This window comes from Carcharhinus amblyrhynchos, chromosome 29, assembly GCF_965287045.1.
Source record: "Carcharhinus amblyrhynchos chromosome 29, sCarAmb.v2.hapA, whole genome shotgun sequence".
NCBI classification, from domain to species: domain Eukaryota; kingdom Metazoa; phylum Chordata; class Chondrichthyes; order Carcharhiniformes; family Carcharhinidae; genus Carcharhinus; species Carcharhinus amblyrhynchos.
Window position 1 is genome coordinate 2,372,179 of NC_137352.1, and position 13,578 is coordinate 2,385,756.

General features: G+C 42.4%; 1 protein-coding gene across 1 annotated transcript in view; it reads right to left on the reverse strand.

Moving 5' to 3' along the window:
* The window catches only part of hyou1 (hypoxia up-regulated 1), a 49,099-nt gene that overhangs the window by 34,724 nt on the left and 797 nt on the right, over nucleotides 1-13,578 (reverse strand). Inside the window, exons 2-8 of the mRNA XM_080214512.1 lie at nucleotides 11,525-11,610; nucleotides 9,356-9,449; nucleotides 9,189-9,267; nucleotides 8,306-8,460; nucleotides 5,467-5,543; nucleotides 4,254-4,435; nucleotides 25-140 (exon numbers count right to left, since the gene is read on the reverse strand). Coding sequence (XP_080070638.1) covers nucleotides 25-140; nucleotides 4,254-4,435; nucleotides 5,467-5,543; nucleotides 8,306-8,460; nucleotides 9,189-9,267; nucleotides 9,356-9,449; nucleotides 11,525-11,597 — 776 coding nt within the window. The 5' untranslated portion in view covers nucleotides 11,598-11,610. The remainder of the gene's footprint in view (nucleotides 1-24; nucleotides 141-4,253; nucleotides 4,436-5,466; nucleotides 5,544-8,305; nucleotides 8,461-9,188; nucleotides 9,268-9,355; nucleotides 9,450-11,524; nucleotides 11,611-13,578) is intronic.

Consider the following 13,578-nt stretch of genomic DNA (forward strand, 5'->3'; position numbering starts at 1 on the left):
AAGATTCAGGGGCCAGAAATTTACCCAATCCCTCGGATCTGGAGTTGGGGCTGCGTTCCTGAATCCTTTGTCTTAGTCGTTACGTAGGTAACAATGGTGGCAGTAGTGCTACTTGATCCCATGTCGTAAAACATCACATTCTGAAATAAAACATCAGATATCAGAGAGAGAGTGAGTGGCTGATCAGATTGCAACCCAACAGTAACACATCACATTCTGAAAGAATCTAAACTGCTACGCTCCTCATCATTCCATCAGCTGCATTTTCTCCAGTGGGCTCCCTGTCCGGAATAAAGTTCTGGAAGTCCATGTAAACCACATCCACAGCATTTTCCTCACCCACCCTGGAACTGCAGATGGATTCACCTTGGAGCATCCACGATACTGAGGATGTCGTGGATAGCATGTTCAGTGAGTTTGTCACACCACAGATAAAAGTTGCTGAGGGAGACAGGGAATGAGCGACTATCAGGCAGAGGAAAAGTAGGAAGGCAATGCAGGGGTCCCCTGCAGTCATCTCTCTCCAAAACAGATATACCGTTTTGAATGCTGTTAGGGGAGATAGCTCACAGGGGAAGGTGGCAGCAGCCAGGTTGATGGCACCATGGCTGGCTCTGCTGCACAGGAAGGCGGGAAAATGTGGCAGACCTGTAGTGATAGGGGACTCAGGTTGTAAGGGGGATAGACAGGCATTTCGACAAGATTCTAGAATGGTATGCTGCCTCCCAAGTGCAAGGGTCAAGGATGTCTTGGAGTGGCTACAGGACATTCTGGAGAGGGAGGGTAAACAGTCAGCTGTCATGGTGCATATAGACACTAATGATTATAGGTAAAAAACAGGACGAGGTCCTACAAGCTGAATTTAGGGAGTTAGGAGTTAAACTAAAGTTTGAAAGTTTATTTATTACTGTCATAAGTAGGCTTACATTCATACAGCAATGACATTACTGTGAAAATCCCCTAGAACTTGGTGAATGGATCCAGTAAGGCCAAGATAAATAAAAAGTAGGACCTCAAAAGGTAGTAATCTCAGGATTCTACCAGTACTACATGCTAATCAGAGTAGAATCCTACAGTGCAGAAGGAGGCCATTTAGCCCATCGAGTCTGCAGTGCCCACAATCTCTCCCAGGCCCTATGCATTTATCCTAGTTAGTCCCCCTGACATCAAAGGGCAATTTATCATGGCCAATCCACCTAACCTGCACATCTTTGGACTGTGGGAGGAAACCGGAACACCTGGATAAAACTCACACACACACAGGGAAAACATGCAAACTCCACACAGATAGTGACCTAAGCCAGGGAGGTGGGGGTGGGGGTGTTTGCTGGTATGTTGGGAAGGGTTTAAACTAATGTGGCACGGGGATGGGAACCGATGCAAAAATTCAATGGGAAGTGGGGACAGAAACAAAAGGCAGAAGGGGAAAAGTAGAAGGCAGCGAAACCAAGACAAAAATCAAAAAGGGCCACAGTACAGAGACTGAAGAACTCAGCAAATGGGTCCAGTAAGACTAAGAGAAATAAAACACAGAGTGTACAAACCATGAGAGAACAGATGGTCTGAGAAAACAGGGCAGACAGTAAGGAAATTAAACTGCATTTACTTCAATGCAAGAGGCCTGACGGGCAAGGCAGATGAACTTAGGGCATGGATGGGTACATGGGACTGGGATATTATAGTTATTACTGAAACATGGCTAAGGGAAGGGCAGGACTGACAGTTCAATATTCCAGGGTACAGATGCTATAGGAAAGATAGAACAGGAGGTAAGAGGGGAGGGGAAGTTGAATTTTTGATTAGACAGAATCACAGTGGTACTGAGAGGGGATATATCCGCGGGTTCATCCACTGAGTCTATATGGGGTGAACTTACAAATAAGAAGGGGGAAATCACTGATACGATTGTACTATAGGCCCCCAAATAGTCAGCAGGAAATTGAGGAGCAAATATATAAGATTACAGACAGCTCCAAGAAAAATAGGATGGTAATAGCAGGTAACTTTAATTTCCCAACATTGACTGGGACAGCCATAGTATTAAAGGCTTGGATGGAAAGAAATTTGTTGAATGTATTCAGGAGGAATTTCTCATTTGGTATGTGGAGAGGGGCCAAAACGTGACCACCTCTTGGGAAATAAGGAGAGACAGGGGACAGAAGTGTTAGTGAGGGAGGTCATAATTCCATTAGTTTTAAGATAGCTATGGAGAATGATAGTTCTGGCCCAAAAGTTATAATTCTAAATTGGGGCAAGGCCAATTTTGATGGTTATTAGATAATATTATACAGGAACATTCAACAGTCAACTGGGGGAGTTGGTTGGCAGATAAAGGGACATCTGGTAAGTGAGAGGCTTTCAAAAGTGTGTTAACCAGGATTCAGGGCTAGCACATTCCTTTTAGAGTGAAGAGCAAGGCTGGTAGAAGTAGGGAACCCTGGATGACTCGGGATACCGAGGCCCTGGTCAAAAAGGAGGAAGATGCATATGATGTGCATTGGCAGCTGGGATCAAGTGGATCCCTTGAAGAGTATAGAGATTGTCGGAGTAGAATTGAAAGAGAAATCAGGAGAGCAAAAAGGGGACAGGAGATTGCTTTGGCAGATAAGAAATCATTGACCGCCACAGGTGATGTGCCTGAAGACTGAAGGATAACAAATGTTGTGCCTTTGTTTTAAGAAGGGTTGCAGGGAAAAGCCTGGGAACTACAGACCAGTGAGCCTGATGTTTGTAGTGGGTAACTTGTTATCCTTCTCTGTGATATGTACACTCCTCAAGACATCACTTTTTATTTCCCCAAGTTTCCTAACATTCACGCTTTTCTCAACAGTAAATGATGAGAAACATTCACTTAGGATCTCACCTACTCTTTGTGGATCCGCACATAGATGACCTTGTTGATCCTTAAGAGGCCCTACTCTCTCCCTTGTTACTCTTTTGCCTTTTATGTATCTGTAGAAGTTCTCTGGATTCTCCCTTGTCTTATCACGCAGTCTACACGGACTTTAGCAAGGCCTTTGACAAGGTACCGCATGGTAGGTTGTTGCATAAGGTTAAATCTCACAGGATCCAAGGTGAGGTAGCCAACTGGATACAAAATTGGCTTGACGACAGAAGACTGAGGTTGGTTGTAGAGGGTTGTTTTTCAAACTGGAAGCCTGTGTGATCAGTGGTGTGCCTCAGGGATCACTGCTGGGTCCACTGTTATTTCTCATTTATATTAATGATTAGGATAATTTAGAAGGCATGGTTAGTAAGTTTGCAGATGATACCAAGATTGGTGGTATAGTGGACAGTGAAGAAGGTTATCTATGATTGCAACAGGATCTTGATCAATTGGGCCACTGGGCCAATGAATGGCAGATGGAGTTTAATTTAGATAAATGTGAGGTGATGCATTTTGGTAGATCAAATCAGGGCAGGACTTACTCAGTTAATGGTGGGGCATTGAGGAGAATTATAGAACAAAGATCTAAGAGTACAGATTCATAGCTCTTTGAAATTGGAGTCACAGGTAATCAGGGTGGTGAAGAAGGCATATAGCATGCTTGGTTTCATTGGTCAGAAAATTGAATACAGGAGTTGGGGCCCTTGTTGAAGTCGTACAAGACTTTGTTAAGGCCACACTTGAAATACTGTGTACAGTTCTCATCACCTTGTTATAGAAAGGATATTATTAGACAAGAAAGAGTGAAGAAAATGTAGGGTAGATAGTCAACATATTTTTCCAAAGGTAGGGGAGTCTAAAAATAGGGGGCATAGGTTTAAGGTGAGAGGGGAGAGATACAAAAGTGTCCAGGGGGGCATTTTTCCTCCCACACAGAGGCTGGTGAGTGTGTGCAATGAGCTGTCAGAGGTAGTAGTAGAGGCGAGCACAATTTTGTCTTTTAAAAAGCATTTAGACAGTTACATGGGTGTAATGGGTATAGAGAGATGTGGGCGAAATGCAGGCAATTGGGACAAGCTTAATGGTTAAAAACTGGGCAGCATGGACAAGTTGGGCAGCATGGCCTGTTTCCATGCTGTAAACCTCTGACTCTACATCAATCACCTCCTCAAAATGAACTCCATCATTTGAACTCCACTGAGGTATTTCTCTACCACAAACCAATCAGTCTGTCCATCCTTCCCATTTGAAAATAGACATCATAGATTGGTCATTTTCCAACCCCTGGTCCACATCATTACTCAGTCAAACTTGAAGTACAATTTTCATTTGAATTTGAAGTCCTTCAGACCAATAAACACTCTACCTGGGCTGTTGCATTAATGTCCTTCCTTCGAAACACACCATAGTTCAGGGCCACAGCCGTGTTATCATTGATGAGTTGAAGGACCTTCAGACCGACCATCTGAGCAGCATGTATGACTGCCCGTCTTTCTGCCTGATTGAAGTATGCGGGTACAGTGATGACCAGGTCCTTAATAGATTGCTCTGTAGGACAAGAGTAGAACTGTCAAAAAAATCTCAATGTCTCAACTCAAGTACGACACAGACATTGTCAATTTCTTGCAGAAAATGTGGAGCTCCTACAGTTTAGAACAACCGATTTGTTATTTGTCTCATTAACAAGTTTACCTGATGATCAAGATTACTTTTGAGGTCTTTTTCCAAAAGGGTTTTGAATGATTGGAAACAGATAAATAAACAGGGTTTTAAATCAGATGGGACAGTCCTGCACACTACAGAAGTGTATTAATCAGAGTAAAATTCCAACTTTTAGTTTTGGTTAATGTTTTCCAGTAGCCAATCACATATCAATGAGAAAGTAGAGGGAAATGCCTGGTGAAAATTAATTTTGACAACCTGCTAGGAAGAGTTTAAGAGCCATATAATTTCCAATCCAAAACTGTAGCTGATGAATGGACCTCAAGGTATTATAAAACTCAGGGAAAACACAGCCAGGCCATTTACACGTGAATCATCCAGTAACCCTGGGCATATTTCAAGTGCAACACATTCATAGAGGTTTACAGCATGGAAACAGGCCCTTCGGCCCAACTTGTCCATGCCGCTCAGTTTTTACCACTAAGCTAATCCCAATTGTCTGCATTTGGCTCATATCTCTCTATACCCATGTAACTGTCTAAATACTTTTTAAAAGACAAAATTGTATCGTCTCTACTACTGCTTCTGGCAGCTTGTTCCACTCGCTCACCACCCTCTGTGTGAAAAAATTGCCCCTCTGGATACTTTTGTATCTCTCCCCTCTCACCTTAAACCTATGCCCTCTGGTTTTAGACTCCCCAGCCTTTGGGAAAAGATATTGACTACCTAGCTGATTTGTGCCCCTCATTATTTTATAGACCTCTATAAGATCACCCCTAAGCCCCAGGGAAAAAAATGATTTAATACCCTCCAATATACTGGGATCATTCAGAAAGGGAGAGCACTACAATCAATGGAATTATGACCCAGCATTAGCAGGAAACTATTTAATCTTTGTTGGGGGAAATTGAACCAACCTGCAAAATCCTGAGCCAAGCTCCTGGAGTAATTCAGTACCATCCCCAGGATCTCCTCAGCGGAATAGTACAATTCACTGTAAGGCAATGAAAGAAAAACACAAACTTCTTGAGTTAAATATTCACTGGAAACTAGACAGTGCAACTCAAACGAGTGTTGTGAACCTTGCTGACGTTTGTTGAGGGCATCCCAAAACCCAGAAGGAAAACTTGGAATGCCAGTTCTTAACTATTTAATTTATGCTACTTGGAAGAAAAGTGTGAAGAGATAAAACTTAGTGAAGGAAGATATCAACGTTGTTGCAAATTATTAAAAACTTTAAAACACACAAGAAAAGCAACAGTAAATAACATTTATAATTAGCTATAATAATGGCTATTTAGACAGCATACTTAAATAACACCCCTACAATCTGAATCCATCTTCCTATCCCACAGGCTGCAATCAGTAAGAAAAGGTAACACCACCACCGACACAACCATCCTCAACACCACAAGGCTGTGTTCTCAGTCCCCTACTATACACCTTAAAGACCGTATGACTGTGCAGCCAAATTCCCCTCCGACTCGATTTTCAAGTTTGCTGATGACACCATCGTAGTGGGTCGGATCTCAAATAACGACAGAGTACAGGAACGACATAGAGAATCTGATGAACCGGTGCAACGACCATAATCTCTCCTTCAATGTCAACAAAATGAAGGAGATAGTCATCAACTTCAGGAAGCGCAGTGGAGGACACACACCTGTCTACATGAGCTGGGACGAAGTAGAAATGGTTGAGAGCTTTAAATTTCTAAGTATCCACAGGATACTAAGATACTAAGATATACTAAGAGGATACTAAGAGTCCACAGGACTCAAATCGGCCTCGCAGGTGGAGGAGGTGGTCAAGAAGGCGTATGGTGTACTGGCCTTCATTAATCGATGGTTTGAGTTTAGGAGTCGGGAGGTAATGCTGCAACTTTATAAGACCCTTGTCAGGCCTCATTTAGAGTATTGTGCGCAGTTCTGGTTGCCTCACTATAGGAAAGATGTAGAAGCTATTGAGAGGGTACAGAGGAGATTTACAAGGATGTTGCCTGGACTGGGAGGCATGCCTTATGAAGTTAGGTTGAGGGAGCTGGGACTCTTTTCCCTGGAGAGACGAAGGTTGAGAGGCGACCTGATAGAAGTTTACAAAATGTTGAGAGGAATAGATAGGGTGGACTCTCAGAGGCTATTTCCCCGGGTTGAAATGGTTGCTATGAGAGGACACAGATTTAAGGTGCAAGGAGGGAAGTTCAGAAGTGATGTTAGGGGTAAGTTTTTCACTCAGAGGGTGGTGAGTGAATGGAATCGGCTGCCGTCAGTGGTGGTGGAGGCGAACTCGCTGGGGTCTTTTAAAAGACTTCTGGATGAGTATATGGGGTTTAATGAGATTGAGGGTTATAGATAGGTCTGTAGGTTGGTAGGTGTTGATGTGATCGGCGCAACTCGTGGGCCGAAGGGCCTGTTTGTGCTGTAGTGTTCTATGTTCTATCCAGATGATCAACCTGTCCTGGTCCCTCCATGCTGATGCTATAGTTAAGAAAGGCCACCAATGCCTCTATTTTCTCAGGAGAATGAGGGAATTTGGTGTGTCTACCATGACTTTAACCTTTACAGATGCACCATTTCTCAGTACCACAGCTTGGTATGGCTCCTGCTCTGTCCAAGACCACAAAAAGGGTCATGAACGAAGCCCAATCTATCACACAAACCAGCCTCCCATCCACTGACACAGTCTGCACTTCCCGCTGCCTCAGACAAGCAGTCAACATAATCAAGGATCCCCATGCACCTCGGACATACTCGCTTCCAACTTCTGCTGTTGGGAAAAAGATACAAAAATCTGAGGACATGCACCAACTGACTCAAGAACAGCTTCTTCCTTACTGCCTGACTTTTGAATGGATCTACCTTGCAGTAAGTTGATCTCTCTCTACATCCTAGCTATGACTGTAACACTACATTCTGCACCCTCTCCTTTCCTTCTCTATGTACAGTATGCTTTGTCTGTATTCCTCACAAAAAACAATATTTTTCACTATATGTTAATACATGACAATAATAAACCAAATCAAAAAAATCTACTTTCCTAAACTCTGAGGATACATCTTCCCCCAAAACAACATCCTATTATTTTAATATGATGAGCAAAATCTAGCAAAAGAATTACCAAACAGGATCTGTAGCTTTCTTCTGGGAGTTGTTTTTCTAGTTTAGAGTCAAACTGATGGAGTCTGACAGAGACAACCTTCTGCTGCTTTTTTTTTGCAGAACAGCTCGATCTTTGAGTGGGTTCTGCTTTGCAACAGGGTGTGGCTGAGTGCTAGCCTCCACTTTGCTTAACAGAGTATCTGCTTCTTCCTGCTGGTACGCTACTCTGCATCTCAAATCAATTAGATGCCCAGCAGTTTCTTTGCTACCTAATTATTTACTTTTCATTCCAACTTCCTAACACTAGTACAGACTCTCTGTCTGAAGGAAGGATTTTCCCAGCAGCTTTTCACCGTCTGCAATTTTACACAGTGCTTTTGCAAACAATGTGACAGATAATTGATCAGAATTGATGGGCACAACCTGAAGTCATCAGCAGCAGAAGCAGCTGTCAAACTGAAGACACTGAAAGATAAAATTAATGGCTGTGGAATTGCACCCCAAAAGGACAAAAAGAAAACACAATAGATAGTCTGCTTTAGACTGAGACACAGGCTAAGCACGCCGCACATTCATTCATCACAAATGTCCCTTTCCACAAGGACAGTCCCACCACAGCAAGGTCTATCCGAACATTGTGAATTGTATAAATACTCACTCAGATAATTTGAAGACAAGTGTCCCTCGCTGCTCATCTGCCACTAGCTGATGTTCAGGGAAGCGCTTCCTGTATAACTCTGCCTGTGGGTTTTCATACCGTTTCCCCAGCAGGTCCTGCAAGTAGCGGGCCACCACCTTTGGGTTCTTCGCTGACTGTGAAGTGTAACCAAACGGGGGCTTAGGGCAGTACACGCACGCGCGACAAATCAGACCCACAGGCTGCTGTGTATTTGAACATATCTCTCAATGATAAATGTCTGCATCATTGTGACTACATTAAAAAAATAAAATTCACTGGCTGTTAAATGCTTTGGACATTGAGGATGTGAAAAAGTGCTACACAAATGTCTTTTTTTCCCAAACAGTCCCTCAGGGTAGTGTCTTACACCCAACTATCTCCAGCTGCTTCATCAATGACCTTCCCTCCACCATAAGGCCAGAAGTGAGATGTTCATTAATGATTACACAATGTTCAGAACAATTTGCAACTCCTCAGATACTGAAGCAGTCCATGTTCAGATGCAACAAGATCCGGATAATATCCAGGCCTGGGATGACAAGTGGCAAAGAACATTCATGCCACACAAATGCCAGGCATTAATCATTACTAATAACAGACCCTCTACCCACCGCCCCTTGACATTCAATGGTATTATTGTTCTTTCTTAGAAGACAAAGGGTTAGAAATTGAAATTAATAAAAAAAAAATTAAGTCTGCTCATGCACAGACTACCTGAACTTGTGGCTAAGGGGAGGCACTCGAGTTACCAGCAGCTACAGAACTGCAACCTCCCCCCCCCAACTGATTGAAAAATCAGGAAACAGTGCATATACAAGTGTTCAATCACTTCTTTCTAACATCTGAGAAATTAAAGTCTCACCATTGCTACTGCACTGTCCCCGAAGAGTCGTTCATTTTCTTTTAAAGCAACAGCAACTGGAGTTTTCCTTCGCGATTCCCTGCAACAGCCAAAAAAATCCATTTCAGTATAAACAAACCCAAATTAGAATCAGAACCACACTGTTAAATTCAGTCAGATGCACTTACTTGTTTAATACAATCTCCATTGGTACTCCTGGCTTCACAATGGCAATCTTCATCCATTCACTGCCCAAGTCCACGGACATCACCGCCACTGAATCTGAATAAGAGAAACACATTGAAGTGATCCAAGAGATTGTCAGAGCCAATAATGTAGGGGAGCGTGCCACGAAAGGAAAACACTAAGTTGTTGGAACGCAGGTTTAATTGCACATTCTAATGAAGCACAATCTAACTGAACCTGGGTCAGAGATAGCATGGGGGCACTGTAGTTAGCACTGTTACCTCACAGTGACAGCCACCTTCAATTCACAAAGAATTGACAGGTTAGGTGGATTTGCCACACTAAATTCTCCCTTAGTGTCCCAAAATGTGTAAAATCTCTCGTAATGATTGACCTTCACCCTAAAAATCACATGACCAAGCAAAATGGGAAGCTCTGAGTGTGCTTAATGTGCAGAGGATGTGCCAATGAAAGGAAATGTGTTTAGTCTTAGCTGCAGTTAACTAACTTGGCAGAGTAGAGATTTGAGAACATCTTAGGGGTAGAGAGAATCCTGAAGAGAAAATGCAGTGTGCTCCTGCTCATGATGTACGCACCCTGCAGGGGAAGGTAATCTACTAACACCTCATGGTCAGACACTACCATAAGTAACTGGCCTCTGGGTCAGGACTTGTGGAACCATTCTGCTGACAGGGCTGAAAAATAAAATCAGCGCAACGGTCACAAACAGGGACCTCAGAAGAAAGTCAAGTCACTTTTTAAACCATCACTTCTCCACTGCAGCTTCCAAATCACCCAACCAGACACTGTAGGGCAAAGGGACCAAACTTTCTTTCAAGCTCAGTATTCTGCTTTTTGTAACATCTCAGCTGAAGCTGATAGAAGCGCAATGTCTCTTCCAGCTGCTCGCATGTAAATTGTAGCCTCCGTCACTGAGAAAGCAGTATCTATTTTTGTTGATAACATGACTTGCATTACTTCGGGTTATCAATAACCTGGATTTCATAGCAATCCATGTACAGGTTTAACAAAATTGTCAGTCTGACACTGGTGGAATACGAAATTAATGCAGAGATTTGACAGCAAAAATTACTAGAAGTTTTACTGATATTAATAAAAGTAAAAAGTTGCAGATGCTGGAGATTTGAAATAACAGAGTGCTGGAAAAACTTAGCATATCTGGCAGCACCTGTGGAGACAGAAACAGAGCACGGTTTCGAGTCCTATGACTTACGAGTTAAAGAGAGGAAGGAACGTGTTGGATCTTATCCTGTTTAAGAGGGGATGGAACAGCCAAATCCAAGTAGAAGCTCAGGGATAAGTGGGAGCTGGGAAAATTGAACAAATGTGTTTTGAACACAAGACAAAGGAAGTGTTAATTGTAGTTTTAATTTTATTGAATTTGGTTGGACCACACTTGGGAGTACGGTGTATGGTTTTGGTCACCAGGTTATATAAAAAAGGATAAAGACATTGGAGAAAATGCAAAAAAGATCTGTGGAATGACACTAGAATCATGAGGTTTTACTGAGCAAGAAAGGATGAAGAGGCTGTGCCTTTTTTCTCTTAAAAAATGAAACGGCTGATAGATTATTCGATAGAAATCTTTAAAATTGTAAAATGTTTCGATTTCTGCTTGTAGAGAAGAGACCATCATCATTGGATAGTCATTGATACAGACAGTATTTCATTTAGAGGAAACTTAGAGAAGTTTGGAACTAGAGCTCAAAGCAACGTAAACATCCTGTGGACTGTTCTGGCTGAATGGTCAGTTTTGGTGTCATGTGTTCACTAACTCAGTCTTCCTACCTCCACCATTCCACGTTTCCTAATTAAAACAAATAAGATTCAAAAATATAACTATCACAATGAAACCTTCTCCCAATGACAGCAGTGAATGAAGACTCAGCTAACAGCACCTGCAAACTCACTTTTCAAACTTACTTAACCAAATGGGAGGTGTATTTAAAGACAGGTCTACCTGACAAGCACCTCAGGAAGGATTGAGGTAAATAAAGGAAAAGCATTAGAGCAAGATTATACTCTCAACAGCACTTTTCAATCTGCAATCTGGCTCATCAGTGACTACTTTCCCAAACAGTGTTCAAAATATCTAATATTATAGGTTAAATCATGCTGCAGTAACTTAGTTAAATTCAAGTCTAACATACCTGTGTGTAAGACCAAGTGAGCAAGTGTGAAGCATAATAACACCCAGGGTGACAGCCCCATTTTCCTATCCATTGTAACGATTCACCTAGAGGAGAAAAAACAAGGGTCAGATTTGCACATGATCTGCGAGTTTCCTAAAACAGTTTGGTTGTAAATCCTTGGAGATATTCTCCACTCATGCAGTAGCTCCTCTGTGCCATATTGTATTAGAACCATAGAATCTCTACAGTGAAGAGGCCATCCAGTATGCATCAAATGTCCAAAAGAACATCCCATCCAAGCCCTCCTCTCCGTTCTATCCCCTGCACATTTACCTTAGCCAATCCACCTAACCTGCACATCTTTGGTATTCATGACTGGGGTGGGCACAGTAAGTAGTCTCACAACACCAGATTAAAATCCAACAGGTTTCTTTGGTAGCACAAGCTTTCGGAGCACTGCTCCTTCATCAGTTGAGTCACTCACCTGATGAAGGGGCAGCGCTCAGAAAACTCATGCTACCAAATAAACCTGCTGGACTTTAACCTGGTGTTGTGAGACTGCTTATTGTATCTTTGGTATTGAGAGAGTTGTGCAAGGTAAACTATATATAAAAGTTGGGCAGTTCTGATCACAAACAATAAACTGACAGCCATGGGGGGGCTATAAGCTGCAATAAATTTGCACCGCTGCCATGGGCTCACAGAACTCTGCGTGCACACCGAACATTTACTCTGACTGCTGTCAGATGAAACATTTTGAAGCTAGGCATAAATCAGCCAGCAGCAGAAAGCTGGGAACTCACTCACCATAGTCTTGATCCAGATAATGGAGTACGCACAAACACCAATGATTTTTTTTTCTGCTCCATCTTCATTGCTGCCAGCTGCTGTATTATCCATTTATAATCTTTTGTGCACACATTCGCATCCTTCCTATACAACTGTTTCTTTACTTTTCCCTCACCTCCCCCAGGGCTAAGGCAATTAAGACATTTCACCAGTTTCTCCTGTGATGGGCACAGAATACATACAGCTGGTTTATGGCAGCAGGAATTTAGGATCTAACTCGTTTGAAAACCCAGTTCTCGAGCAAAATTGTCCCTACTCAAGGTTTCTCACTGACACCTGCAGGTACAGCTCTGCCAAACTTCACCCATCTACTTCCTTAATGTAATACACAATGCATATAATTCACACAAGCAAAAAGTACATAAAGCTCCACCCTAAGCAATCCCATTGTAGACACTCAGCTATCTGACACTGCCAATGAAGCCAAAATGATTTGTTCTCAAACAAGGCAGCGATCCAACCACCAAGCATTACCCCTCATTCACATCATCAGTCAATCTGTCAGTTCCACTACAAATTCCTGCAGCCCCTCACAATAAACTGCCACTGTTCGGTCAGTGCTGGGGTTCTTCCTACAACTTTTACTTTGACGGTAACTTCTCATCCCAAACATCAGAAATTTGATGGACACACAGCAGTGCTTACCAAGATCAAAGTGCGCACAGAGGGCCCCTGCATTCATCAACACCAGAAGCCTGTCATCCGACATCATTCCATTTCTCTGCCCCAGCAACATCTTCCCAAAGAAGTGGATACTTATGTCACAAGAAACCTCCCATTGTCAGTTACAATGGTGATTAAATCTTAACAACATTGAGACAGTGTGTAAAATCTATGAAATCTATCCTAATTGCCTGCAACTTGCAAAACAGATGCAGATGGATGACGAAATGGCCAGAATCAAGTTGTCACTATTTATGAATCATTACCTATGACACAATAAGGAAGTCACAAAAGCTACTTTTAAGCACAGGATGAAACAGATATCAGCTGTTACACAGTGGCTGGCTCTCTCATCCCAAGGTCAGAAATCAAACACATAATCTAGGCTGGCATTTTAGTGGGTGAACACTGTCAGGAGTGATAACTTTCAGCTAAGGCATTAAACTGAGACCCCTGTTTGTTCTCTTAGAGGTTTAAAAAAAACATTATTTTGAATAATAGCAGGGAACTTAAACATGCTGAGGCTTCACCAATTTACCATCTACATCAATAATTAAACA